The 27356-nt window shown below is 44.4% G+C and overlaps 1 protein-coding gene and 1 pseudogene across 1 annotated transcript; both read right to left on the bottom strand.

Annotated features, from left to right (window-relative positions):
- Positions 1 to 253: 253 nt before the first annotated feature.
- On the bottom strand, positions 254 to 14438 carry LOC137618474 (uncharacterized). The gene is made up of 4 exons (XM_068348635.1): positions 14427 to 14438; positions 2875 to 3009; positions 2389 to 2545; positions 254 to 1077 (listed from the first exon to the last, which is right to left on the bottom strand). Exons 1-4 carry the CDS (start codon positions 14436 to 14438, stop codon positions 254 to 256), a joined length of 1128 nt encoding a protein of 375 aa, XP_068204736.1.
- An 11582-nt stretch (positions 14439 to 26020) lies between these two features.
- Positions 26021 to 27020, bottom strand: LOC137617885 (mediator of RNA polymerase II transcription subunit 15-like; annotated as a pseudogene).
- Positions 27021 to 27356: the final 336 nt, after the last annotated feature.

The raw sequence follows: 27356 nt of genomic DNA, 5'->3' as shown, positions 1-27356 counted from the left end.
CCTATGGGGCCCTGTACCCCTACCTAGGCCTACCGGGGGGGGGGGGGGGGGGGGGCGTCATAGTGCACTAGTTTGTGTGCGGATTATAGTGGTTACAGGGCTCATTTGAGCAAAAATAAGACACAGTCAACAATAACAACAGACTTAGAAAATTCAGGGAAGACGAGTAGCATGAGTTTGATCGTTGATATTTTGACTATTACTGAGGTTACACAATGTTAACGTAAACTGCAAACTACCACATACCTTACTGTTATGGTGTAGGTGGATACAAATCTGCTGCTGCCAGGAGGAAGTGATGAAGTCTTTTGGCAGGATCAGTTATGGCCAATTTAAAGTAGGCCACGGCCAAATACCCTACAAAATGACCTTTTCTTCTTCCGTATTTGGGGACCAGGGCCTTGGTGCCTCTCCAGGTACGTTCTATGGTGTTAGTATGAGCACCTGTAACTGGGTCAACAAAATTAACACTATGATTAACCGTGAGGTGCTTATAACCTTCTTTTTCTAAACAATTATATGCCTTCCAACAATCCGATATCACCGTGGTACCTTCTGCTATATACTGGCGGATAATAGCCAGTAATGTTTCAGCGGAGCGGTCTTGCACCGGCACAAAAAATAAATCCCGGGTTTTACGGCAGATACCACCAAACACCCACTGACCCTCTATGACGCGTCCGACATTGTACTTGCGCTTGCCAAATTTTGATTCATCAATTTCAACGGTTAATCCAGGGCCTCCAATTTTCCGAGAACGTCTCAGACCCCAAGAAATAAGCACCTCACGGCAAAACGAACTCCAATCAACGATAGTGTGATTATTGAGTTTCAGTTCAAACGAAACAAATTCAAATGAAAACGCCTTTTGCAAAAAAAGGAACACAAACTTCAAATTAGTCTCAATATCTAACTTTGCGTTTCCAAACCATGTACCTTTGAAACAAGACACGAAAAAATTGCACCTCCTCTTCCTTTTCCCACGAGTAACCACACTACGATCACACCGGAATGCTAATTTGTTGTAATCTATACGGCACACATTTTCACAATTAGGGCACTTTTTCTCTGCCAAAATCAAACCATGACGTTGAGCAAATGCAATTAGCAATTGTCACAAGTGACACAGTCGGAACGGGATGAAGGTCCTGCTAATTGCTCCATACTTCACGGCAAAATGAGCTTTTCAGTTTGAAGGGAGATCCGAGATGTGCAAAAATATTCCTCCGCTGAACTTCACGTAAACTGTGGTAACTGGTGGAAAAATAGCAGGGATAAGTGAAGTAATAAGTGTCAGCATTGGCTAGATTTGTAAAAACCGCCATGATTGGTTTTCAAACAGTGTGACGTCAAGAAAACACCTGTTATTGGTTAGAATAGCATTGAGAACTAGTCTGCCATACGCAGTAAGGCGGTGAAACAGCTCATTTTAGCCAAGACATCACACAGTAAACAAAAACAAACACTTAGAAAAAATCCAAGTGAAACATAACTATACACACGAATATCTTCGTTAAATAGAAGCTGCTCATATATTGACTATTATATAAGCGTTCAATATGATATAATAGTGAATTGTAGGTGTTTAAATTCTTCAAGATCTTCCGCGGAGCTCTCCTACACATTTACCGGTCAAATATATCCCATGAAATAATCCCCCACATGGTAGCGTTCTCAGCGCTTCCATGTAGTACCGCATGCAAGTATCATGCAAGCCTGTCAAGAATAATCAGTTGATGGCGAAGCGAACCACAGCGAAGACAAATTAAGGGATATTATACAGATTATAGATCATTCTAAACTAAATTCACGCCAAATACACAAACCATATATGCTTTCCAACAGGTTTGGTGGGTTTATGGATTTCTAACCATCATTATTGGTCTAAACCAATGATCTTTGGGGGTCTTTTCGGTTTGAGTGCCTATCGAATTTTAATGTTTTTTTTATTCCAATGTATGTATTTTGATGTGGAAAACCCAAAAATGATAACCATTTTGTGGAGAAATTATTTATTAACACTTAAATTGGCTTATATCAATCAATATCTTACTGAAATGCTGCGATTTCTCTGTGCGCTTTCTCCACGCAAACTCACATACATATGAATCTATCATTTGTCGATGAGTACCTCCCTGACTTTTTTTTTTTCATTTTTAAGCTATGCCATAGGCTCTCAATCGTTTGAGTGTGTGCACCTGTTGTAGGATCCACGAAATTTTCACTATGGTTTACAGTGAGATGTTGGAAATTATACCCTTTCAGTTGTTCAATTCCACTGTACGCTTTCCATTGATCGCTTATTATGGTTGTACCAGGGTAGATGTTCTTTTTAATGCATTCAGTCAGGGTTGAGGCATTTCTGTTTTCAACAGCATACAAAAATACTTCCTTTGTTTCTCTGTAGATTCCTCCGAAGACCCATTGTTCCGGCAATTCTCTTCCCGTTATATTTCCGTTTGCTGTAGTACATTTCGTCTATTTCCACAGTTTTGTTTTCTCCGCCAATAATTATTGGGTCTTTCAGTATTGTTTCTGCACAAACCTGAAATAGAAAAAACAAGAATAGGTTAGGTTAGGTTAAGTTTAGGTTAGGTTAGGTTCCGTTAGGTTCCGTTAGGTTCCGATACACTAACTTACCTTTCTAAGATAATTGTTGAAATCCACTGCTGTGTCCTTGCTAATTCCAAGCTCTTCAATGCAAAAATCTATTGTTATGTACTCCTTAGACCATGAATATATGAAAATAATTATTTTCTTCAGTGGTAACGTTGAATCCTCCAACCACGTATCTTTGCGAACTGAAAGGCGTTCTTGACCGCATGCCGATTTACTACATCGCCATACAACATTTCCAGCACATTATTTAAATACCATATCATGCTTCCTTCTGCACTTCTTATTTGCTGGTATAATTTTGTTCTCCTGGAAAAATTTGACTGCATCCAATTCTGTTTTGATGTTTTTAAATAACCACTCTAAATTATACTTCATAGTCAACACTGATTTCTGAAACAAAAATACAACATAAACACATAAGTATTGGTTTCTCCACAAAATGGTTATCATTTTACGGTTTTCCACATCAAAATACATACTTTGGAATAAAAAAAAACATTTAAATTCGATAGGCACTCAAACCGAAAAGATCCGGGAAACTCGTAGAAATGTGGTTTGGGCTAATAATGATGGCGAGTAATGGATAAGACTTAAGAAAACAATCTGGAAGAATTTATAGTTCGTTTGGCTAGAAATATTAAGTACCATAATTACTGTTATGAACATGTCAATTTCATTTAACATTTATTACGTCTCGTAAAAAAAAAAAAAAAAAAACCCTTAAAAGTGTCTATAACTCCATGAAATTAAAATTTATTTATACTAGGTCTAGAAAACAAATTGACAAGAAAGGTGTGGATAGTTCTTGGATAGGATCAATGACTCGGGTGGCAGGCATAGGAGCACCCCTGGCCTATGTCCCATGTCAAGAAATTCCTGACTGATCTCAATAGCTTTGCATGGTCATTTGATTAATCCAGTTGAGCTTCTTGTCCAAGATGTAATTTCACCTTTAAATTCTCTCTCTCTCTCTCTCTCTCTCTCTCTCTCTCTCTCTCTCTCTCTCTCTCTCTCTCTCTCTCTCTCTCTCTCTCTCTCGTATAGACCTACAAGTATATATGTTAAAGGTTAAGCTATATATTATATATATATATATATATATATATATATATATATATATATATATATATATATATATATATATATATATATATATATACGAGTATACATTATATATGTATATATACACATATATATACATACATATATATATACATATATATATATATATATATATATATATATATATATATATATATATATATATATATATATATATATATATATACATATATATACATACATATATATACATACATATATATATATTTATATATATATACACATATATATATATATATATATATACATAATATATATAACGGATTTTGAGCGAAGCGAAAAATCTATTTTTGGGTGAGATAGCCATGGCGTCCTGATGGAAGGTTCCTGTTTGGTAGCTTCCTTGGGTATAAGACTACTAAGATATTCCCAGAGAATTTAACCACAGGTTATCACAGAATTCTAACTTCTGGAGCGAGTATCTCAAAGGTTTCCCTTTAAGACATCGTAATACAACAGGGGACACGCATGCTTGGTCGTGCCACATAGCTATCTCCACCCCGAACAGAGTTAACGCTTCGGTGTGTAAGGGCTGAGAATAGCTGGGAGCCGTTCCACAGCTAATCTCACTCGTGGCTACTACTGATACTCGAGACGTAAACAAACGGACGCCATTGCTCTAATGACGTCACGCGCGTCTTTATCCTGGCGCCAGTTGCTGCCCATCACCATGATACAATTGTGTAGGGTGGGAACAAACTGAACGAAGTAGTAGGGAGGGTCCATCAGGACGCCATGGCTATCTCACCCAAAAATAGATTTTTCGCTTCGCTCAAAATCCGTTTTTTGGGCTCAAGCCATGGCGTCCTGATGGAAGAGTACCAGAGAATCAATGTATCGTGGTAGATTTTCCCCCAGAGTTAAGTGCCTAGGCATTGACAAAACAGCAAAGTAATCTTAGGTAAGAACCATAGGAACGAAATATCCTGCCCCCCATTGGTAGGAAGTTCCCATGGGCTATGCCGACGTCAAAGTGGTATTGAAGGGCTATTCATCTTGACAGAAGAACTTTTAAGAGCTTAGAGATGAAGCAGAATGTTTGATATTTGTATAGGAACATTCTGAAGTAGGCCAGTGGTGGTTGGGCACTGTGTGTAGAGTTCATCTCCTGATTATCAGAAGTAAGTATTCGTGTAGGAACCTTACTGAGACAAGGTGAATATAATTTAGGAATAGACATCTTAAATTCTTCATGACCATAAGAAAGGAGGAATAAATAAAACTATGACAGTATGTATTTCATAGTAAGTAGGAGCTGAAAGAGACGCATAAGTAATAAAATAGAAATTTTATTTCACAATGCAGAAATTAAATAATTTACAGCAAAAGTAAAGTTCATTTACAGTAATAATAATGTACATAGAAATAAAGGCTTGCTCTTGAATCTGAAAGGGAATTTCAGGATTAGTAGGTACTCGTTCTCGAGGAACGCAAGTCTTTAAATAACACATCATGCTCAAGGCATGCGGCACTTGTGTGACACTATGACATTTCACCTGGGATAAGAACAGTTATAAAAGCACTAAGTGTTTTTAGACATCACTATGAATCACTCGAGGGTCAACATAGGCACCCGAAGAGTTAGAGTCCCAAGTAACTCACTGTTCTACGCAGAGTTAGGTGCAGGTTTCATAACACTACCTGCGGCTACCACAAAATGTTTGATTTCGTGCACTTGTTTCGCATAATGTTTAAAGAAAACTCGCGAGGACTTCCAGCCCGTAAAGTTTTTAAGGCTCTCAAAGTCCATGCTCTGAAAGAAGTTCAGAGAAGATGCCACTTTTCTAGGATCATGACCAGCGGGTGTACTGTTCGGATCCGCTCTGCGAATGAAGTAGGTGATTTTCGCTCTTAATTGTTTCAGTGACAGGTCGCTGCCCGATGTTTCTCCTTTGAAGAGTTGGCCTCCACCAAAGTTTGAAGTTCTGCGAAGATAGACCTTGAGGCTCTCTACTGGACATAGAGAGACATCCTCCTTCAGGGGGCATATTCTCCAAGGGCCCCATCTTTTGGTGGGTAATTCATTTTTGGCGAGAAACGTCGGATCAGGAGAGAGGGTCACTTCTCCTGAATCAGCAAACAGGATGTGTCCCTCTTCTCTTGATAATGCCACTATTTCGCTGACTCGAGCTCCCGAGGCGAGAGCAAATAAAAATATAACTTTCTGAGTCAGATCCTTGAGGGGGCATGAATCATTGTCCAAGTTGGAGGCGAAATGGAGCACCTTGTCTAGTGACCAGGAGATCGGTTTCGGAGGGGGTGCTGGGCGTAGGCGAGCACATGCTTTCGGCAGTTTGTTAAAGATGTCGTTGGACAGATCAATTTGGAAAGCATATAGAATTGGTCTAGTCAAAGCCGATTTGCAGGTTGAAATCGTATTGGCTGCTAATCCTTGTCCATGAAGGTGAATGAAGAAGGACATACAGAAATCAATGGTGATTTCTTTAGGATTTTTTGCTTTAACAAAGGAGACCCATTTCCTCCAGGATGATTCATATTGCCGTCTCGTGGATTCGGTCTTGTATTCCTCTAGGAAGTCTAGACTTTTCTTCGAGATCCCAAACCTCTTCTTTGCGGCAAGGGAGAGAAAATCATGAGATGAAGGTCCTTGATTTTCGATGGTGAAGCGAAGACAGTCGACTTCTGTACTTGTTGAGAGAGAGCTGGGCCCGGGAGAGGGATCAGCTTGGGCTGCAGCTCCAGGACCAGGGGGTACCAGTTGCTCCGGGGCCACTTGGGAGCCACTAGGGCCGCTGTCCCTTTGAAGGTTCTCAGTTTGGAGAGGACTTTCAACAGAAGGTTGGTGGGAGGGAACAGGTATATCTTCGACCATCTGTTCCAGTCCAGTGACATGGCGTCCACCGCTTCTGCTTTGGGGTCCTCGTACGGGGCTACGTACAGAGGAAGTTGATTGTTGTCGCTCGTTGCAAAGAGATCTATCTGAAGTTCTGGGACTTGATGAGAGATGAAGGAGAATGATCTTGCGTCTAGAGACCATTCCGACTCTATCGGGTTTGTCCGAGATAGAGCATCCGCTGTCACGTTGCGGAATCCTTGTAGGTGAACTGCAGACAGGTGCCACTTCTTCTTCTCCGCCAGACGGAAGATTGGGAGAAGCACCTGATTTATCTGGGGCGATCTTGAGCCCTGGCGATTGAGACAACGAACTACCACCGAGTTGTCTAGGGTTAGACGGATGTGGATCGAGGGCGGCGGGGATAGCTTCTTCAGAGTAAGAAGGACCGCCATGGCCTCCAAGATGTTTATGTGGAACGTCTTGAATAGTGGAGACCAGGTCCCTTGAGCTTGTTTCAGGTGGGAGTGACCTCCCCAGCCCTCCAGTGAGGCATCCGTGTGGATGTTGAGTGATGGAGGAGGGTGTTGGAGAGGAATGGACCTTTTCAGGGCCATTGCTTCCGACCACGGCTTTAGGAGGCGTCGAAGTCTGTTTGGAAGCCGTCTCTTGAGGTCTCTTCGAGCGATGGATGCCGATCGTCTCCAGACTCCCGCGGCATCCTTTAGCTGTGCACGAAGCACTGGGTTTGTCACTGAGGCGAATTGTAGAGAGCCTAGAACTCGTTCCTGCTGTCGTCTTGAAATGCGTTTGGATTTCAGTAGTCGCTTGACAGACCCTGCTATTTCCTTCCTTTTCTTCTGGGGGATGGAAAGGCGGTGTGACTGAAGATTCCAGTGGATTCCCAGCCACTGAAACTTCTGAGCCGGAGAGAGGCGAGATTTCTTCTCGTTGATCTTGAATCCCAGGTGTTCTAGGTACTGGGTAACTTCGTCGCAAGACTTTGTACACTCTTCGGGCGATGGAGCCCAGACTAGCCAGTCGTCGAGGTAGGCCATCACCTGGACGTTTCTTAGGCGGAGCTGTTGTACTATGGCATCCGCCAGCTTTGTGAAGATCCGAGGGGCCACATTGAGGCCGAATGGCATGGCCCGGAAGGCGTAGCTTTTTCTTTGGAGTCGAAATCCTAGGTAGGAGGAAGCGTGATGGTTCATTGGAATGTGCCAATAGGCATCCGCCAGGTCTATAGAGACCGTGTAGGAACCTTGAGGCAGAAGGGTCCTTATTTGTTGAAGCGTCAGCATCTTGAATTTGTTGTTCTCTATGAACTTGTTGAGGGGGGATAAGTCCAGAATGACTCTGAGCTTGTCTTGAGTCCTTCTTGGGAACGCAAAACAGTCTCCCTTGGAACCTGGTGGACTTTACCTTCCTTATCACCTTCTTGTTCAAGAGGTCTAGAACATATTCTTCCAGAATGGGGGTCGATTGTTGAAAGAACCGCTGGAAGATTGGGGGTGGTTGCACCCAACTCCAGCCTAGACCGTTCTTGATGATGCTGTGTGCCCAAGGATCGAAGGTCCAACGATCCTGGAATTGGCGGAGTCTTCCTCCCACCGGAAGCACTTCATTGCTTCTGGTGTCCCGAGGACTTGTTGCCTCGGCCGCTAGCTCCCTTTCCTCCTCTACCTCTGGAGGGACGACGAGAGGCGTCTCTGCTTGCACCCCTGGACGAGCCTCTACCTCTGGCATGAAAGGTAGTGGATGGCTGCTCAAAGGCAGGGGTGAAGACCGGTGACTGTGACAACACCGGTTGGGGGACCAATTGAAAGGTCTGTTGTGGTTGGGCAACCACTTGGGAGGTAGCGGGTCCCGGAAACTGACGTCGTTGTTGACGTTGCTGGGGTTTCGGCTTCTGAGGTTTCCTCTTAGGCTGAGGTCCATCGTCCTGAGAGGTTTTCCTTTTTCTGGACATGCCCCACTTGTGGAGAAGGTTCCTATTCTCCGTGGCGGCTCTGTCAGTTATTTCCTTGACAAGGTCAGAAGGAAACAGGTGCTTTCCCCAGATGTTGGAGGAAATCAGCCTCCGGGGTTCGTGTTTCACGGTGGCACCGACAAACACGAATTCACGACAGGCTCTACGAGCCTTTATGAAATGGTACAAGTCCTTCATTACCGTGAGTAAGTGGGATTTGGCCAGTACCATGTAGTGATCGGGTACTGCTGTGTCACAGGCCATAACTTCAAGTTGGACTTGATGAGAAAGAGATGCCGCAAGCCTCTCCTTCGTGTCTTGTTCCCGGCGAAGGAGGTGATCATTGAGCTTAGGGAGGTCTTCATTAAACTGACGTCCGGCGACGTCAGGATCGAGCCTACCCACGACGAAAGTATGTTGGACATCTTTCCATTGTCTAGTGTCAGGGGGTGTCACGATGGAGAAGGGTCTGCACTCCTCCAGTGCAGGGCAGGGTTTCCCTTCTTCCGCCGCTTTAAGGCATGCAGCCAAGGCCTTTTCCAAAAATGGAAGAATCGCAGTGTCAGGTGCGACATATGTAGGATGCTTCTTGCTCAAGGCAGGAAGCTTAGAGCAGGTAAAGCCCCTGCTCTTAAATGCGGAGGCTAGCATAGCCTGGGCCTTTGCGAGATCGAACACTATCTCTTCTTTAGGTTCGGTCTCCTCCTTCGAGGCAGGTTCGGAACGAAGCCGGACGTAACAGTCCGGGTAGGCCTCGAAGCTTGGGAAGAACTCCACATCTTCCAACGGGACCGTGCCGATTTTGTCACTAACAAAGATCCTGCCGGTCGCAATAACCATATGCTCTGCATACCTCCACGGGTTGGCATGAGAGCAAGCTGGGAGATCCTTGACCGAGATCTTCTTCGGGTCTCTGGATCCAATCATAGACCTGATGGACTCCTGGTTCTCCTTCAGTCTGTCGTCCATGACAGCTCTAATCAGTCGGATCAGTTCTTGGGTAGAAGAGGAAGGATCCGGGGTCGAGGAGGTAGACGGGATGGACATTTCCGTCGGTGTAGGAGTAGGCGGAGGGATGGACGAGGGAGTAGCTCCAATCTCCGACTCGGTGTATTCCACCTTGTCTTCGTCCTCTTCGGCTCCTTGAGCCATAAGCGTCTTCTCCGTGTCTTCCGAGACGTCAGAGATCTGTTCATCATCCTCGGAATCTAAACGACACTCGTGCATGGACTGAGCCATGACCACATCAGGTTCCACCGTAATTTGGACAGTGGGGATTGCTTCCTTTGGAACCACTGAGTCAGGGGAGGCCTTAGGGAACAACAGGGACCTCAGTTCTTCGGTGGCCAGGTACGGTCCAGTAGCATTTCTCTGAAAACCACGCACCCACTTGCGCAGTTTTTCACGAGCAATGTCTCTAACCTCCGCTGAGGGAGGGTTATGGAAGGCCTCAACTAGGTAGGCCTGGCAGACCGTACATTCCAGTGGATTCCAGAACTTCCAATCCCCTTTCTTGTCTGAGCAAGGGGCGTGAGTCCTGCACGCCGTATGTCCGTAAAACTGCGAGCGTTTCACAGCACAGTAGGCGAAATCGCACTTCATCTGCTCCTCCTGTGGAAGAAAGAGAAAATGAGTATGGGGGAGTCATAGGAATGGCTCTTAAATTAAGTTAATATTAATCATTAATTTTAACTTAAAGAAGGTGTGATGCATAGAGAATGAAACAGTAAAGGAGAACACGCTCCATGCATCTCGCCCGGCTGGTTACCATAGGCTTGGTCCTGGGATAATCCAAATGACCGAGATCATTGGATATAGTTTCCTAGGATTCCCATTATATTGGAACTCCATGGAAAGCCAAGGACAAGGTTGGGATCGAATTCATTCGGTTCCCAGATAAGAGCCAGAAGGCCTCATTAAGGGTAACTGCTTCTGGCAACTAGCCGCGCTAAGATGCACATAGCATGCTGGAAATAGAAGAATGCAAAGAGACAGCATGATCACGAATAGAGCAGTACTAGGTACTGATCTTAGAAGCAGAGCAGCTTATCTATTTGCAAGGTAGGGCTATCTTAGTCTTATGATAGCTACAGAGAGGGGGTGCAAGTATTCTTGACGCCTCCGGGGCATCCGGCAAGCCGCCGGCACGCCGGAGCTCGCTCCAGCATAGATTCTGGCAGTAGAACAGACAATTTTCAAAGTCAGTTAGATACCAGGATGGCGGCCGCCGGCACAACGGCGGCACGCCGGCAGGGAGCGGCGGCTCCGGCAGCCGGAGGATGCCGGATTGGTGACTGGGGTAAGGATGGTACAGGTAGTATCGGGTTGCCGGCAGTATATGCCGGCACTCCGGAGATCGACCGGCAAGCGGACGATTAGATAGGAGTAGGAGAGCTGCCGGTAGTAGCCGGCGGCAGCCGGCAGTCCCTCGGTACACGGGGGGCTGGCGGCAAGGGTAGGGAAGTCACCAAGAGGGAGGCAGGTATTGCCGGCAGAAGAGGCGGCAAGAGACCGGCACCCGGATAGATAGAGAGACAGGGGGAGGGGGGAAAGGATGCAGGAAGTACCGTCAGGGTTCCAGACATCCCTCCCCCTCCCTGAGGGGGTGTACCCATGATAGAGACAGGCTCTAGCATCCATAAGCAGGGGTCACTAGGGACCGGGAGCAGGTAGTCCAAGGGAGGACTAGGGAACACCCAAGAGGGGGGGGGGGGAGACTCCCCTATGCAGAGCTACACTAGTAACTAACCTTATAGGACACTATGAAGGTATATGTACCAGAGCGGACAGCACAGGGAAGCTCGGGTAGCCCTACTCATCCACCCTAAGGAGGATTTGTAGGACAGGGGACAGATGAGTATAAACTAACCTAAGCATAGGCTAGGCTATACAAGAGATAGGTGGGGAGGGAGAAGAGAGGGGTCTTCCCAGGAAGGGTTTCTGTACCAGAGCGGCCACAAAGGGAAGGGAGGACACTCCCTAACCTAAGATTAGGCTGATCGGCTAAAACGGTGCAAGAGTACAGTTTCAGCATGGAACAGAGAAACCTTCCTAACCCGGCCTAGATCAGGGCTAAAAGTCCTGAACTAGGCAAGGAAGAAGACGTATCGCTATCGCAGGAAAGTCGTAGACTATCCTAGCCATAGAGGTAGGCTAGCCTAACCTCACTCTCAGACGCAATCCTAAAGGGGGTTCATTCCTTTAGGGAGGACTGAGAGGCGATATAATACTCTATTAGACAATAAATCCCTTTACTCAGAAAAGGGATCAAGGCTAATTAGAGGGAGTGCCAAGGCAGGGGATGAAGGAAGCATATAGGGGTCCTAAGGTTAGGTTAGGCTAGAAAGAATCACTGACTAGCCTATCCCCTATATGGTCCCTGAAGGCGAAAACATTTGCATCACTAGTCAAAAGTATTGTAAAATAATAATGCCACTATCTTCATAACTTAGTCTAGGATCACTGATAAATCATGCATGAACACTTGTATATAGGCTCCTGGCCTGGGGGCTATAGTAGCCGACTGGTATGAGGTCAATCGATGACCGATAAAAAGCGTCTAAACACGATATAAAAGTTCCTAGCTATGAAGACTAAATAAACTAATGTATTCGATTAGTATATAATGCCGGAAGCGTTGTTGTGGCTAACTAAATAAGACATGCAAAACAACAACGACGCCATAAAATGGCGGGTCCGGTAGAGGCACAGCTCTGCCACAAAACATCAATTATTTCGCGAAATAATATTTACTTTACGGCCAGAGCTTAATTAAACAATACTGGAACCTTGTACTCAACTTTCCAGAAGAAGGCGAGGCTGAAGGTAACGACATAGCGAAGATGCAAAGCGATAAAGTTCACACAAGGGAAAATCCGTCTAAGTAGGGCAGCTACTAAACAAAGGATAAAGACGCGCGTGACGTCATTAGAGCAATGGCGTCCGTTTGTTTACGTCTCGAGTATCAGTAGTAGCCACGAGTGAGATTAGCTGTGGAACGGCTCCCAGCTATTCTCAGCCCTTACACACCGAAGCGTTAACTCTGTTCGGGGTGGAGATAGCTATGTGGCACGACCAAGCATGCGTGTCCCCTGTTGTATTACGATGTCTTAAAGGGAAACCTTTGAGATACTCGCTCCAGAAGTTAGAATTCTGTGATAACCTGTGGTTAAATTCTCTGGGAATATCTTAGTAGTCTTATACCCAAGGAAGCTACCAAACAGGAACCTTCCATCAGGACGCCATGGCTTGAGCCCAAAAATATATATATATATATATATATATATATATATATATATATATATATATATATATATACATAATATATATATATATATATATATATATATATATATATATATATATATATATATATATATATATATATATATATATATATATATATATATATACATATGTATATATATATATAACTTTGGGTAATTTTCTTTTCCATATTTTTAAAATGTCTGTTTTAGATCAATATATATTTAGCAATATTTGAAATGAAAAAGTTTCATAGTAGATTCATGACCATGTCAGTGGGTAGAAGGTTTGATTTATGGATATTTGGACACATGACCAAGTGCTGAGTCCGGGTAGGTTATGCAGCGCAGAGCCACTGCCGTCTCAATATAGACCGAGCCTCGACTAGGGAAGAGCCGTGCAAATTTCCGTTTAATGGAAGTTTGTTTCCATCTCAACCCGTATGGTAAGGTCAATTGTTTGTTTTCTTGAATCTACCTGATTTCTCTTCCTCTTGTTTTGTTAAAGTTTTTATAATTTATGTAGGAAATGTTTATTTTAATTGTTACTGTTCTTAAAATATTTTATTTATTCTTGTTTCCTTTCCTCACTGGGCTATTTTCCCTGTTGGGGCCCCTTGGCTTAAAGCATTCTGCTTTTCCAGCTAGGGTTGTAGCTTAGCAAATAATAATGATAATATTCACTATGCTTAGTATGCATTTCCCCATTCTTTGGTATGTAGTCAGTGTCCCGCCTTTCTCTTAATTTGTTAACTCCACTTATAAGATGACGTGCGGCTGTCGTTTGCCTATTTCGTATAAAAAAAAAAAAATTAAAATAAAATGTAGCTATTTTATTTTTTACTGCAAGGATCTAGTATTTTAATTTTGTTGTAGAATATATATTCCGTCAAAACTTTTAATACTTTGACTTTTTTTTTCATAATTTCAAAATTACTAAAGACGTATTTTCAATAGTTTTCACTTTGATGTGTCATTACTGTTGTCGACTTTGGGTCATAAAGTTAGGATACCATCCTTCTGGAAGCTGTTGATCAGGAGAGAGAGAGAGAGAGAGAGAGAGAGAGAGAGAGAGAGAGAGAGAGAGAGAGAGAGATCGTGTCTAGGCCTTAAATTGCTCAATGACACTACTACTACTACTAGCCAAGCTGCTACCCTAGTTGGAAAAGCAGAATGCCATAAGCCTAAGGGCTTTAACAGGGAAAAATAGCTGTGTGGAAGGAAATAAACTACAAAGAGAACTAATGAACAATTAAAATAAGAATATTTTATGAACATTAACAACGTTAGAATAGATTTCTCATAATTAAACTATCAAAACTCAAAATAATTGAGGCATTGGTGATTCTCTCTAAATTATCAAGTCTTTGAAATCAAATTTTTATTTATTCCCCAAAATTAAATAATTTGTTACCCAAGTGTACTTGTAAACTTATTTGTATGTCAGTAATACCGTAAGTAAATACCAACTACGAGAAATCAATTCATGGAATATACTTTCAAAATGCGAGATGAAAATTCTGTACACTGGTTGAAAATATCTTCGAAAACACCTTTTCTCATAGGATGTTGGTAAGGAAATAGCCATTGATCACATTTTTTTTTTCTTTTTTGCTGCTGCAGCCACCAAACGCCACCCCAGTGTTAGTGTTACCTGTGACGTCATTGTGACGTAGCCATTGATCACATTTTTTTGGTGCTGCAGCCACCAAACGCCACCTTAGTTTTAGTGTTACCTGTGACGTAACACTTCATTGAAAATGTGATTGGCAAGGTTGGTTTTGCTGTCTTGTGATTCGCAAGGTTGGTTTTGCTGTCTTGTGATTGGCAAAGTTGGTTTCGCCATGTTTGCTCAGAATGAAGACCGGTGTGACGGTCTGAACGATCCCCCGGTCTCAGAATTCTCCTTGACGTTGTATAAAGGTTCTTTTCCGCCATTAGCTCGCTTCGCTCGCATGAAAATAAAACATCAAGCTCGTATGTACTGGCAAGCGGTAATGTTGAGCTGCGCACGCTAACATTACAGGAAAATAAAACTTCAACCTCGTACGCACTGGCTAACGGTAATGTTCGCACATGCGCAGATTATCAAGGAGAATTCTGTGACCGGGGGATCGTTCAGACCATCACACCGGCAATCGGTTGATAGTTGTTAGAATGGATTCCCGATTTGTTTGAGACTTTTGGTATCATTCTATATAATGGTATGCTTTATAAATGTAACATTCCTAAGTCGATTTTGTTATGTCTCAAATAATAGTATTTCTACGTTCTTCGGTTTTTATATGTTAGGTATTTACTGGTTCTGTTACAAGTAAAAGCCCTCTGGTCCGCAGGCCCTGCAAATGTGTTTGTGAATTACAGCCTTGAGTATTTAGTGTATCATATAGCGTAATCCGCGTTAATTGTCAAATCCACTACTCGTAGCATTTCACAAGTTAAAAAATAAGTCTTCTTAAATAATTTGTTGCTTCACATACACCGATTAGTCTGGCCTATTATTTACACATTCTCCTCTGTCCTCATACACCTGACAACGCTGAGATTACCAAACAATTCTTCATCACCCAAGGGGTTAACTACTGCACTGTAATTGTTTAGTAGCTACTTTCTTCTTGGTAAGGATAAGAGAGACTAGCAATTCTAAGAATTCTTCTAGAAGGACACACCTAAATCAAACCATTGTTCTCTAGTCTTGTACCACAGCCTCTGTACCATGGTCTTGCACTGTCTTTGGGTAGAGTTCTCTTGTTTGAGGGTACTGTGCGAGTAGGCCGTTAGGTGATAACCGAAAGGCTAGGTGAATGCAACTAAATTTATTTCAACAGATAACGAGGTTATAAACAATCGGTTGCGAGCAATAATGTCACAAGAATTCAAACAGACAAGAGCATTTAAATAATTTTTTATTATTTCTACTGTATATTTTCTTTTACTTTCTGGGCTATTTTACCTTGTTTGGGCCCTTTGGCTTATAGCATCCTGCTTTTCCAACTATGGTTGAGCTTAGCTAATAATGATAATAATAATAACAATAATAGCGGCATTATTTGCAGGGTGAGCTGACTTTCATGATGAGTTAACGTCACGTTTACTTTGAACCCGTGTTCCCACGAATGTTTGCATTTGACACTTCTTATTTCACATTTTATAATTTCATGAATAATCGAACCTAGTTACTGTGCATACCGTCGAAGACTAGGTAGGGGCGTGAAACGCCACGTTCATCGGAAGCTTGGGTAAAAAGTTATTCACGAAAAAGTGTAACGATTGCTCTGTGTTGTTCAATGGTCATTAATATTTATTTGGACGGCACTAAGGTTTAAATTGTAGATTTTTCCTACAATAGAATCTGTTTTATTTGTTCAGTTTGTCATCCATTCTCTAACACTAGTAAAGGTCCAGTCACACATGCATGTTCTCACCAGGTATGTCCTCCCGTATGCCCATACGCGGCCAAACGTGCGTTTTAACCATGCCCACACAGGTATTGAATTGTGCCGCACAACGTTGCACCTACGTTGCACCTACGCACGTCAGTATGACGTTAGTACTGCGTTAGTGTGACGTAGTGCGTGAGTGGCAGCCGTTGTGCGTTGTACTTACGTTGTGCATACGTTATGTGGACCTACTGTATGGACATACTTCCAGGTAGTACGTGAAGGGTCACGCAAGCATAACGTCTTTACTAGGTATGGTGACGTAGGTGGTACGTCAAGTGCCGTCAGAGCTACGTCAGAGCTACATAAGAGCTACGTCAGAGCTACGTCAGACTTTCGTCAGAGGTATATCAGCGCGAGGTTGGTGCTGGGCGGTACCCGACAGTCATTCACCATCCAACCTTCACCAGAGCAGCACTATGGACGACACCATGAGAGATTCATTAGCTTTGCTGAGGGGCCGGCATAGGGGCAATGCTAAACTCAAAAAAGCCCTGAAACTGTATGTGGTACTCAAGGTGACCAAAGCAGTCGTCGACTACTGTGAAGAACAACAAGAAGCACAGAAACGACGGAGGGTATGGGTGGAGCCCTATTTGCAACGTCGGATGGAACAGGGTCACTACAACAACCTGATGGAGGAATTGGCCAACGAAGCTCCTGAACTGTTCAAGAATTACACCAGGACAAGCAAAGCCCTGTTTGATGAGATTGTTGAACGCGTTACGCCGCACATCAAGAAGCAAACAACGTGGTGGAGAGACCCCCTCGAACCTGGCCTGCGTGTTACCATCACACTACGGTTCCTAGCAACAGGGGACAGCTACATGACTGCAGTACAGCTTCAGAGTTCCCCACAACACCATCAGCGGCATTGTGCCAGAAACCTGCCGTGCAATTGTCGCCGAGTATGGAAGTGAAGAGCTCCGAACACCACAGACACAGGCGGAATGGCTCCAGGTTGCAGCGGGCTTTTGGGACAAGTGGAAGTTTCCCAACTGCATAGGTGCCATTGACGGGAAACACATCCGCATCAAGAATCCACCTGGAGGAGGGTCTTACTACTATAACTACAAGAAGTTCTACTTAATACTCCTGGTGGGCATCTGCGACAGCCAATACAGATTCCTCTACGTCGACGTGGGTGCCATAGGGTCCGAGTCAGATGCAGGGGTGTTCGCCCACACACAGCTGAAAGAGCTGGTTGAGCACTCTAAGGCCCACATCCCCCCTGCAGGACCTCTACCAGGCGATACTGATGGCAAGAAGTGCGACTACTTCTTCGTTGGAGACGATGCCTTTGCCCTTCGACACTATATGATGAAACCATACCCGCTTCGGTCGCTGACGGTTGATGAAAGGATCTACAACTACAGGCTGAGCAGGGCACGTCGAACAATTGAGAATGCCTTTGGGATCATGGCCAATAGGTTCCGGGTCTTCCACACACCCATATGCCTCCGACCCGATAATGTTGAAGCTGTAGTGATGGGAGCGTGTGTGTTGCACAACATGTTGCGCAATAGAGTACTTTTGGCCAGCAGCCTGAGCGATGCGGAGGATCCCAACACACACAACATGGTAGATGGAGACTGGAGAAACGACCCACCTGTTGGCACCCCATTACCATCTATTCATGGCCGTGCCAATGCTGCCATTGCAATTGCCCAGAGGAACTATCTGAAGAAGTATGTGACGTCACCCCTAGGAGCTGTTGCCTGGCAAAACAATATGATATAATAATATTGTACCACACTATGTACTGTAAATACCCAATAAAACAAAAAAACCAAACATGTGTTTCTTTTTCTTATATTAGTTTGTTTATAATTGTTATATTATTTTATATTATTTATTTATAATATATTTATTTTATATTTATTTCTTTATATTTTATATTTATTTCTTATTGCCTAATAACTGTTAATAGGAGAAGGAAAAATGGAGTAAACTCAAAATAAACATTTATTTATTCCTTTCAAATTATTGTGTACATTTTGTTTTATTACATACAGTGAACCCTCGTTTATCGCGGTAGATAGGTTCCAGTCGCGGCCGCGATAGGTGAAAATCCGCGAAGTAGTGACACCATATTTACCTATTTATTCAACATGTATATTCAGACTTTTAAAACCTTCCCTTGTACGTAGTACTGTTAACAAACTACCCTTTAATGTACAGAACACTTAATGCATGTACTACAGTACCCTAAACTAAAACAGGCACAAATATTAAAGGTGATTTTATATCATGCATTTCCTAAACATGCTAAAAAGCACGATAAAAAATGGCAACCAATGTTTTGTTTACATTTATCTCTGATCATAATGTAGAAACAAACTGGAGGTAGAGCTTTGCTTATTACCCAGACATATTTCCCATACTTTTCCCTTAGAACTACATCACATCTTCCTACTTTAGATATATATATATATATATATATATATATATATATATATATATATATATATATATATATATATATATATATATATATATATATATATATATATATATATATATATATATACACACACACACACACACACACACACACACACACACACACACACACACACACACACACACACACACACACACACACACACACACACATATATATATATATATATATGTGTGTGTGTGTGTGTGTGTGTATATATATATATATATATATATATATATATATATATATATATATATATATATATATATATATATATATATATATATATATATATATATACTGTATATATATATATATTTCAATATTAATCTAACCCGATAATCATGTAGCTGTCAACTCCGTTGCCCGACAGAAATCTACGGACGGGATACGCCAGCGATCGCTATACAAGAGGGGGGTGTACTCACCAGCGCCATCTGTGGTCAGGTACTCCAGTACTTCTTGTCAACACCACCTCAATTTTTCCTCTGTCGTGCCGCCGGCAAGACCTACATGGATACGCTGTTGATTTTGGAGTCTTTGTTCACGGTTTTGGTGAAGTATTGCTCTAAAATTTAGCCTTCGCTATACAGGAAGCTTTTCCCTTAGCTTAGATAGCTTTTGGAATTAAATTGATTTATTGGTTAACGATCTTTGCTTTACTTTGGAATTCCCCCTTGACTGTTCTCTAAATTCAAGATGTCCGACCACTCTCAAGCTCCTAGAATTAGGCGATGTAGTGTTAGGACTTGTAATAGGCGTCTTCCGAAGGCCTCTGTTGATCCTCACACCGTTTGTTCCGACTGTAGGGGAAAATCCTGTCAGTTGGAAGATCGATGTGGGGAATGTGCTGGGCTTTCGGAATTCGATTTTAATGAATTCCTCAAGTATACGACTAGGTTAGAGAGGGAGAGAGTTAGGAGGAGTTCTTCTCGCTCTTTGGTTTATTCCTCCCCCCATGATCCTCAACCTTTTCCTTCCCTTGTAGTGGTGACCCCCGAACCTATTACGAGTGCTCAGCCTGATATGTCGGATATGTTACGTGCCATTCAGGCTCTAGGTGATAAGGTGGAATCTTTAGTGAGTGACCACAATCTTCTCTTGGCAGATGTCAAGGAACTTAAAGTGAAAAGTGCAGTGGGAAGTGTTAGTGCCAGTGCTGTGCCTAGTGTCAGTGTCAGTGTTGCGCATGAGGATACTTCTGTGCGTGCCAGTCGTCCTCCCAGTCAGGGACCTCTTGCAAGCTCCCAAGCCCAGGGGAGAAGCAACGTCGAAGGGCAAAAGGGTTCGGCAGGCCTTGATCGGCGCACAGTTGTATCCTCAGTGGTTGCGGGCGTATCTGATAGAGATCGTCACTTCCACTCCCAGACGATTGAGCCCTTAAATTCCTCGTCTGCGGAAGAAGTTTCCAGGAGGAAACGCTGGACCCAGGTCTCACGACCTCTTAAACGTAAAGTCCAGACCGAGCGAGTCCAACGGCCCAGGTGTAGCCACTGGGCCAGTTCGGACTCGCCGCAGTCATCTGATGACTGCACACCTCCTAAGAGAGGTAAAGCGATGCCTCAACAGGCCTCTGCTCCAACTTCTGTTGATCCCAAGTTGTCTATGCTGCAGACAATGCAGTCTCAGCTTGCGGTTTTGATGCAGGAGTTTCAGGCAGAGAAGGTTAGCACACCTCCTCCTGCGAGCGCTCCTCCACCTCTGCGCAGTCCACCCTGCCAGACGTATGATGTTGAGGCTCCTCCTGCCTCCATGCGTGAGCTGCCGCATTGGGAGTTGCCAGGTACCAGCGCTATGCAGCAACCTCCTCTTTCCTTGAGGCAGGAGCCTCTTGCTATGCGGCAACCTCCTCAACCCTTGAGGCAGGAGCCTCATGCTATGCGGTAACCTCCTCTTCCCATGAGGCAGGAGCCTCATGCGTTGAGGCAACCTCCTCCATCCATGAGGCAGCAGCCTCATGCTATGCGGCAACCGCCTCAACCCTTGAGGCAAGAGCCTCTCTCTGCGCAGCAACCTCCTCAACCCTTGAGGCAGACGCAACCCTTGAGGCAGGAACCTCATGCTATGAGGCAGCCTCCTCAACGCATGCAGCAGCCGCATTCTTCGCAGCATGAGCCTCTTCCCATTCAACATGAACCGCATACCATGCAGCATGAGCCTCATGCCTTACAGCATTCGCTTCTGACCACGCTTGCTCCTCAGACCTCCGCAGAACCTCCTTCACCTCAGCCTCATGACTTTGTCATTGCCAGCCCTCATCCTCTTCAGCAGAGGCGTGATGATGGATCCGCTAGTGCGCATGCACCCGTTCTACAGGATTCAGCCATTCAGCATGCCGCTATACCGTCAGGAGATGAGGTTTCTGAGGAGGAAGCTGCTCACCTGGATGATCCTTCTTCTGATGTGGAGGAACACAAGTCATCGCCACCTTCCTTAGACTTTCGTAAGGTCCTGACTCTGTTCAGAGAGTTATACCCTGAACACTTCGTTTCTGCAACCCCTCGTTCTCCTCCATCCGAGTTTTCTCTAGGCATGCAGCCTATTACGTTTGCCTACACCAAGCTTGTCCTCGCCAGATCATCAAAGAGAGCTTTGAGGGTTTTAGGGGATTGGTTGCAGTCCAAGCAGCAACTGGGAAGGACATCTTTTGTGTTTCCTCCTCCTAAGCTGGCTTCTAAGTTGAGCGTCTGGTATGCCACGGGAGAGGAACCAGGCTTGGGGGTCCCTGCCTCTGCCCAGGCCGACTTCTCAAGTTTGGTTGACTCTCCCCGTAGGTCGGCTATGAGACGCTCGAAGGTCTGCTGGACTTTTTCTGATTTGGACCACTTGTTGAAGGGAGTCTTTCGCGCCTTCGAAATTTTTAATTTCCTCGATTGGTGCCTGGGGGCCTTGAGCAAGAAGACTGCCCCTTCTGACAAAGACTCGGCCATGCTGATCATGTCCTGTATGGACAGAGCAATTCGCGATGGTTCTGGCGAACTTGCTTCTATTTTTGTCTCAGGAGTCCTCAAGAAAAGGGAACACCTATGCTCCTACTTATCTACTGGTATCACCCCTTGCCAGAGGTCACAGTTGCTGTTTGCTCCTCTCTCCAAGTTCCTGTTTCCGGAGGAGCTAATCAAGGAGATGGCTGCGGCTCTTATCCAGAAAGATACGCATGACCTCATGGGCTCTTCAGCACGTAAGGCTAAGATCGTACCTTCAGTGCCGAGATCTTACCGCACCCCTGTGGCTGATACACCTGCTACTAGATTCATTCCGCCCTTTCGTGGCAGAGCCCCCAGCCGAGGAAGTTCCCGTGCAGACAGTCACAGGGGCAAGTCCACGAAAAGCAAGCTTTGTCTTCCCTCCTCTCCAGACAGCTGTAGGAGCCAGACTCAAGACCTTCTGGCAAGCCTGGGAAAGAAGAGGCGCAGACGCTCAGTCTGTCAAGTGGCTAAGGGAGGGTTACAGAATTCCGTTCTGCCGCAATCCCCCTCTGACCACATCTCCCATCAACCTCTCTCCCAACTACAAGGAGAAGGACAAGAGGCTAGCGTTACATCAAGAGGTGTCGCTCCTGTTACAGAAGGAGGCAGTGGTGATAGTCCGGGACCATCAATCCCCGGGCTTTTACAACCGTCTCTTCCTGGTGGCCAAGAAGACAGGAGGTTGGAGACCGGTGCTGGACGTCAGTGCGCTCAATGCTTATGTCACCAAGCAGACGTTCACTATGGAGACGACGAAGTCGGTCCTAGCAGCGGTCAGGCAGGAGGACTGGATGGTCTCGTTGGATCTGAAAGACGCCTACTTTCACGTTCCCATCCATCCAGACTCCCAACCTTTTCTGAGATTCGTCTTTGGAGAGGTTGTGTACCAGTTCCAAGCCCTGTGCTTTGGCCTAAGCACGGCACCTCTTGTGTTTACGCGACTGATGAGGAATATTGCGAAATTCCTTCACTTGGCAGACATCAGAGCCTCCCTTTATTTAGACGACTGGCTTTTAAGAGCCCCCACAAGTCGTCGCTGTCTGGAGAGTCTCAGATGGACTTTGGATTTGACCAAGGAACTGGGTCTCTTGGTCAATTTAGAGAAGTCCCAGCTCGTTCCTTCCCAAACCATCGTTTACCTGGGAATGGAGATTCAGAGTCGAGCTTTTCGGGCTTTTCCGTCGGCCCCAAGAATCAACCAAGCCCTAGAGTGCATCCTGAGCATGCTGAAGAAGAACCGATGCTCGGTGAGGCAGTGGATGAGTCTAACAGGAACTCTTTCATCGTTAGCCCTGTTCATCGAGTTAGGGAGACTCCACCTCCGCCCCCTTCAGTACCATCTAGCAGCTCACTGGAACAAGGATATGACGCTCGAGGCGGTCTCTATTCCTGTTTCCAAAGAGATGAGGGCTACTCTAACGTGGTGGAAGAACAACATTCTTCTAAAGGAGGGTCTCTCATTAGCTGTTCAGACCCCCGACCTTCATCTCTACTCGGACGCATCAGACTCGGGCTGGGGCGCGACATTGGACGGACAGGAATGCTCGGGGACATGGAACCAGGAACAGGAAACGCTTCACATCAATTGCAAGGAGTTGTTGGCAGTTCATCTGGCCTTAATGAACTTCAAGTCCCTCCTGCTAAACAAGGTGGTGGAGGTGAACTCCGACAACACCACAGCCTTGGCGTACATCTCCAAGCAGGGAGGGACTCATTCGAGGAAGCTGTTCGAGATCGCAAGGGACCTCCTCATTTGGTCAAAAAGTCGAAAGCTCACACTGGTAACGAGGTTCATTCAGGGCAATATGAATGTCTCGGCAGATCGCCTCAGCAGGAAGGGTCAAGTCATCCCCACAGAATGGACCCTTCACAAGAACGTGTGCAGCAGACTTTGGGCCCTGTGGGGTCAGCCAACTATAGATCTGTTCGCTACCTCGATGACCAAGAGGCTCCCATTGTACTGTTCCCCGATTCCAGACCCGGCAGCAGTTCACGTGGATGCTTTTCTGCTGGATTGGTCCCACCTCGACCTGTATGCATTCCCGCCGTTCAAGATCATCAACAGGGTTCTTCAGAAGTTCGTCTCTCACGAAGGGACACGGCTGACGTTGGTTGCTCCCCTTTGGCCTGCAAGAGAATGGTTCACAGAGGTACTGCAATGGCTGGTCGACGTTCCCAGGACTCTCCCTCTAAGAGTGGACCTTCTACGTCAACCTCACGTAAAGAAGGTACACCCAAGCCTCCACGCTCTTCGTCTGACTGCCTTCAGACTATCGAAAGACTCTCTAGAGCTAGAGGCTTTTCGAAGGAGGCAGCCAGAGCGATTGCCAGAGCAAGGAGGATATCCACTCGCAGAGTCTATCAATCTAAGTGGGAAGTCTTCCGAAGCTGGTGCAGAACCAATGCAGTTTCCTCTACCAGTACCACTGTAACCCAAGTTGCTGACTTCCTGTTACATCTTAGGAATGTTAGATCGCTATCAGCTCCTACGATCAAGGGGTACAGAAGTATGTTGGCAGCGGTTTTCCGCCACAGAGGCTTGGATCTTTCCTCCAACAAAGATCTGCAGGACATCCTTAGGTCTTTTGAGACCTCTAAAGAACGTCGGTTGTCCACTCCAGGCTGGAATCTAGACGTAGTCCTAAGGTTCCTTATGTCATCTAGATTTGAACCTCTCCAGTCAGCCTCTTTCAAAGACCTCACTCTCAAAACTCTTTTCCTCGTCTGCCTTGCAACAGCCAAAAGAGTAAGTGAGGTTCACGCCTTCAGCAGGAACATAGGTTTCACATCTGAAACGGCTACATGTTCCTTACAGCTCGGTTTTTTGGCAAAAAACGAGCTTCCTTCACGTCCTTGGCCTAAATCGTTCGAAATTCCTAGCCTTTCCAACATGGTGGGTAACGAACGGGAGAGAGTACTTTGCCCTGTCAGAGCTCTTAAGTACTATCTTAAAAGGTCAAAACCCTTGCGAGGACAATCAGAGGCCTTATGGTGTGCTATTAAGAAACCTTCGCTGCCTATGTCCAAGAACGCAGTTTCTTATTACATAAGGCTTCTGATTAGAGAAGCTCATTCTCACATGAAGGATGAAGACCTTGCTTTGCTGAAGGTAAGGACACATGAAGTGAGAGCTGTGGCTACTTCAGTGGCCTTCAAACAGAACCGTTCTCTGCAGAGTATTATGGATGCAACCTATTGGAGGAGCAAGTCAGTGTTTGCATCATTCTATCTCAAAGATGTCCAGTCTCTTTACGAGAACTGCTACACCCTGGGACCATTCGTAGCAGCGAGTGCAGTAGTAGGTGAGGGCTCAGCCACTACATTCCCATAATCCCATAACCTTTTTAACCTTTCTCTTGAATGCTTTTATTGTTGTTTTGGGTTGTACGGTGGGCTAAGAAGCCTTCCGCATCCTAGTTGATTTGGCGGGTGGTCAATTCTTTCTTGAGAAGCGCCTAGGTTAGAGGTTGTGATGAGGTCCTTTAGTATGGGTTGCAGCCCTTTATACTTCAGCACCTAAGAGTTGTTCAGCCTCCTAAGAGGACCGCTGCGCTCAGTAAGGAAGACGTACTTATTAAAGGCAGAGTAATGGTTCAAGTCGACTTCCTTACCAGGTACTTATAATTTCATTTGTTATTTTGAATAACTGATAAAAATGAAATACGGGATACTTAGCTTCTTGATTAACATGTACACTGGTTTTCACCCACCCCCCTGGGTGTGAATCAGCTACATGATTATCGGGTAAGATTAATATTGAAAAATGTTATTTTCATTAGTAAAATAAATTTTTGAATATACTTACCCGATAATCATGATTTAATTGACCCACCCTTCCTCCCCATAGAGAACCAGTGGACCGAGGAAAAAATTGAGGTGGTGTTGACAAGAAGTACTGGAGTACCTGACCACAGATGGCGCTGGTGAGTACACCCCCCTCTTGTATAGCGATCGCTGGCGTATCCCGTCCGTAGATTTCTGTCGGGCAACGGAGTTGACAGCTACATGATTATCGGGTAAGTATATTCAAAAATTTATTTTACTAATGAAAATAACATTTATATGTATACACATATACATACCTACATATATACATAAATACATGCATACATATATATATATATATATATATATATATTACTGTATATATATGGGTTATGGAAAAAATCCGCGAAGTGGTGAATCCGCGATGGTCGAACCGCGAAGTAGCGAGGGTTCACTGTAAATTTTATAAGCTGAAGGAAAAATGGAGTAAACTCAAAATAAACATTTATTTATTCCTTTCAAATTATTGTGTACATTTTGTTTTATTACATAAATTTTATAAGCTGAAGGAAAAATGGAGTAAACTCAAAATAAACATTTATTTATTCTTTTCATATTATAATAAAAGCTAAAAGTCCGCTGAAGAGGTCGGCGTATGCAGTGTTGTAGTACAGTACTTTGTTGCGGAGGAGCCTTTGCTGGAGTATAGCTGTGGAGGCTTGGCCCGGCAGCTGCATGTCCATCAACAGGGACATGTTGAGGTCGGTGGTGTTGTTTGCAGGAACCCCAATGCTGCTTGTAGAAGGGCTCCTGAGGAGATACGGTTGCTGCAACAATTGCAGCTGCTGGGGGGTAACCGATGTCACCGCTGGTTGGCCCTGCTGCCGAATGGAAGGGAATGTGGCAGGGAGCTGTGGCACTAGTTGTGGCTGTTGCTGTTGTGGCTGTTGCAGCTGTTGCAACTGCTGCAGCTGTTGTGGCTCCAACATTAGTAGTTGTTGCTGTTGGGGCTGGGCCTTGGGCAGAGAGGGGGCAGGGCAGTACTCAGAGTTAATTATGTGGTACTTTAGGTCATGTGAGGCCATTTCAGCACCTTGTTTGGTCGCCTGCTCATATTTTCTGAGGCAGGCGGTGATCTCCATCCTGAAGATGGGCATCAGGCTTGGCCCAACCTTCAGTAGCATGGGGAGCAACGATTCCAAAAAGTGCCTCGCCGCCTCTGTATCCCTGTCCCCACTCAGCTCCTTGAACTCCGACAGGAAGTGTTTGGCCACATCGATTACCTAGGAAGAAAATTACCCAATCGAATAGATTCTAAAATTCTAAAATTAGTTGATTTAATGAATGTAATTAGATGCAGTTGTATTACTAGTCAATAGTAACCATAAAAACATGTTTTTTTTAATTAGTTGAAACTTTACGTAGTGAATACCTTTGTACAGATTTCTTTTGGGTTTTTATTTCATACAAAATTTAGAACTTTATTACTACTATACCTGCCTTCCTTTTAAACAAAATTAAAACACAACTCACCGAGTCAATTGCCGCTCCTGGCTTCATTGGGGGGTGCTTCCTGGTTCGGGGTTTTCTTGGAACCTTGATTGCAGGCACCACCACTACCTCCTCGTCCTCGCTAGCCGGCGAGGGTGTGTCCGGGTCGCCATGAGAAACCCCTACCCCTGTAGTCGTCGTGGTTGTTGTGGTTGTTGTGGCTGCGGTGGTTCTGGTGGCAGGAGTGTCGTCGTCCTGGAATGGATTGGCAATCAGTTAAAATGCACGGTCAAATATGCATATATAGTTTAGATTAACAAACATATTTTAGGTTAATTTTTTTTTATTTCACTAAAGTGTATAAATTAGTATGTTGACTTGGTACGTTTTTATATAGTTTAAATTAACAAACATATTGTAGGTTAAATTTTTTTTAATTTTACTACATTGTATAAATTACTATGTTGACTTGG

Source organism: Palaemon carinicauda, chromosome 24, assembly GCF_036898095.1.
Source record: "Palaemon carinicauda isolate YSFRI2023 chromosome 24, ASM3689809v2, whole genome shotgun sequence".
Classification (NCBI taxonomy): Eukaryota; Metazoa; Arthropoda; class Malacostraca; order Decapoda; family Palaemonidae; genus Palaemon; species Palaemon carinicauda.
Note: the sequence above shows the minus strand (reverse complement) of the source record. Positions and strands in the feature narration are given on the sequence as shown.

Excerpts from the sequence above, each read along its gene's own strand:
- LOC137618474 (XM_068348635.1), bottom strand. Across the intron at positions 2,546-2,874 it reads GCAGAAGGAAGCATGATATG|GTTTGTGCAGAAACAATACT; the intron begins GTATTTAAATAA and ends TTTCTATTTCAG. Across the intron at positions 1,078-2,388 it reads TCTACAGAGAAACAAAGGAA|TTTTGGCAGAGAAAAAGTGC; the intron begins GTATTTTTGTAT and ends GTCATGGTTTGA.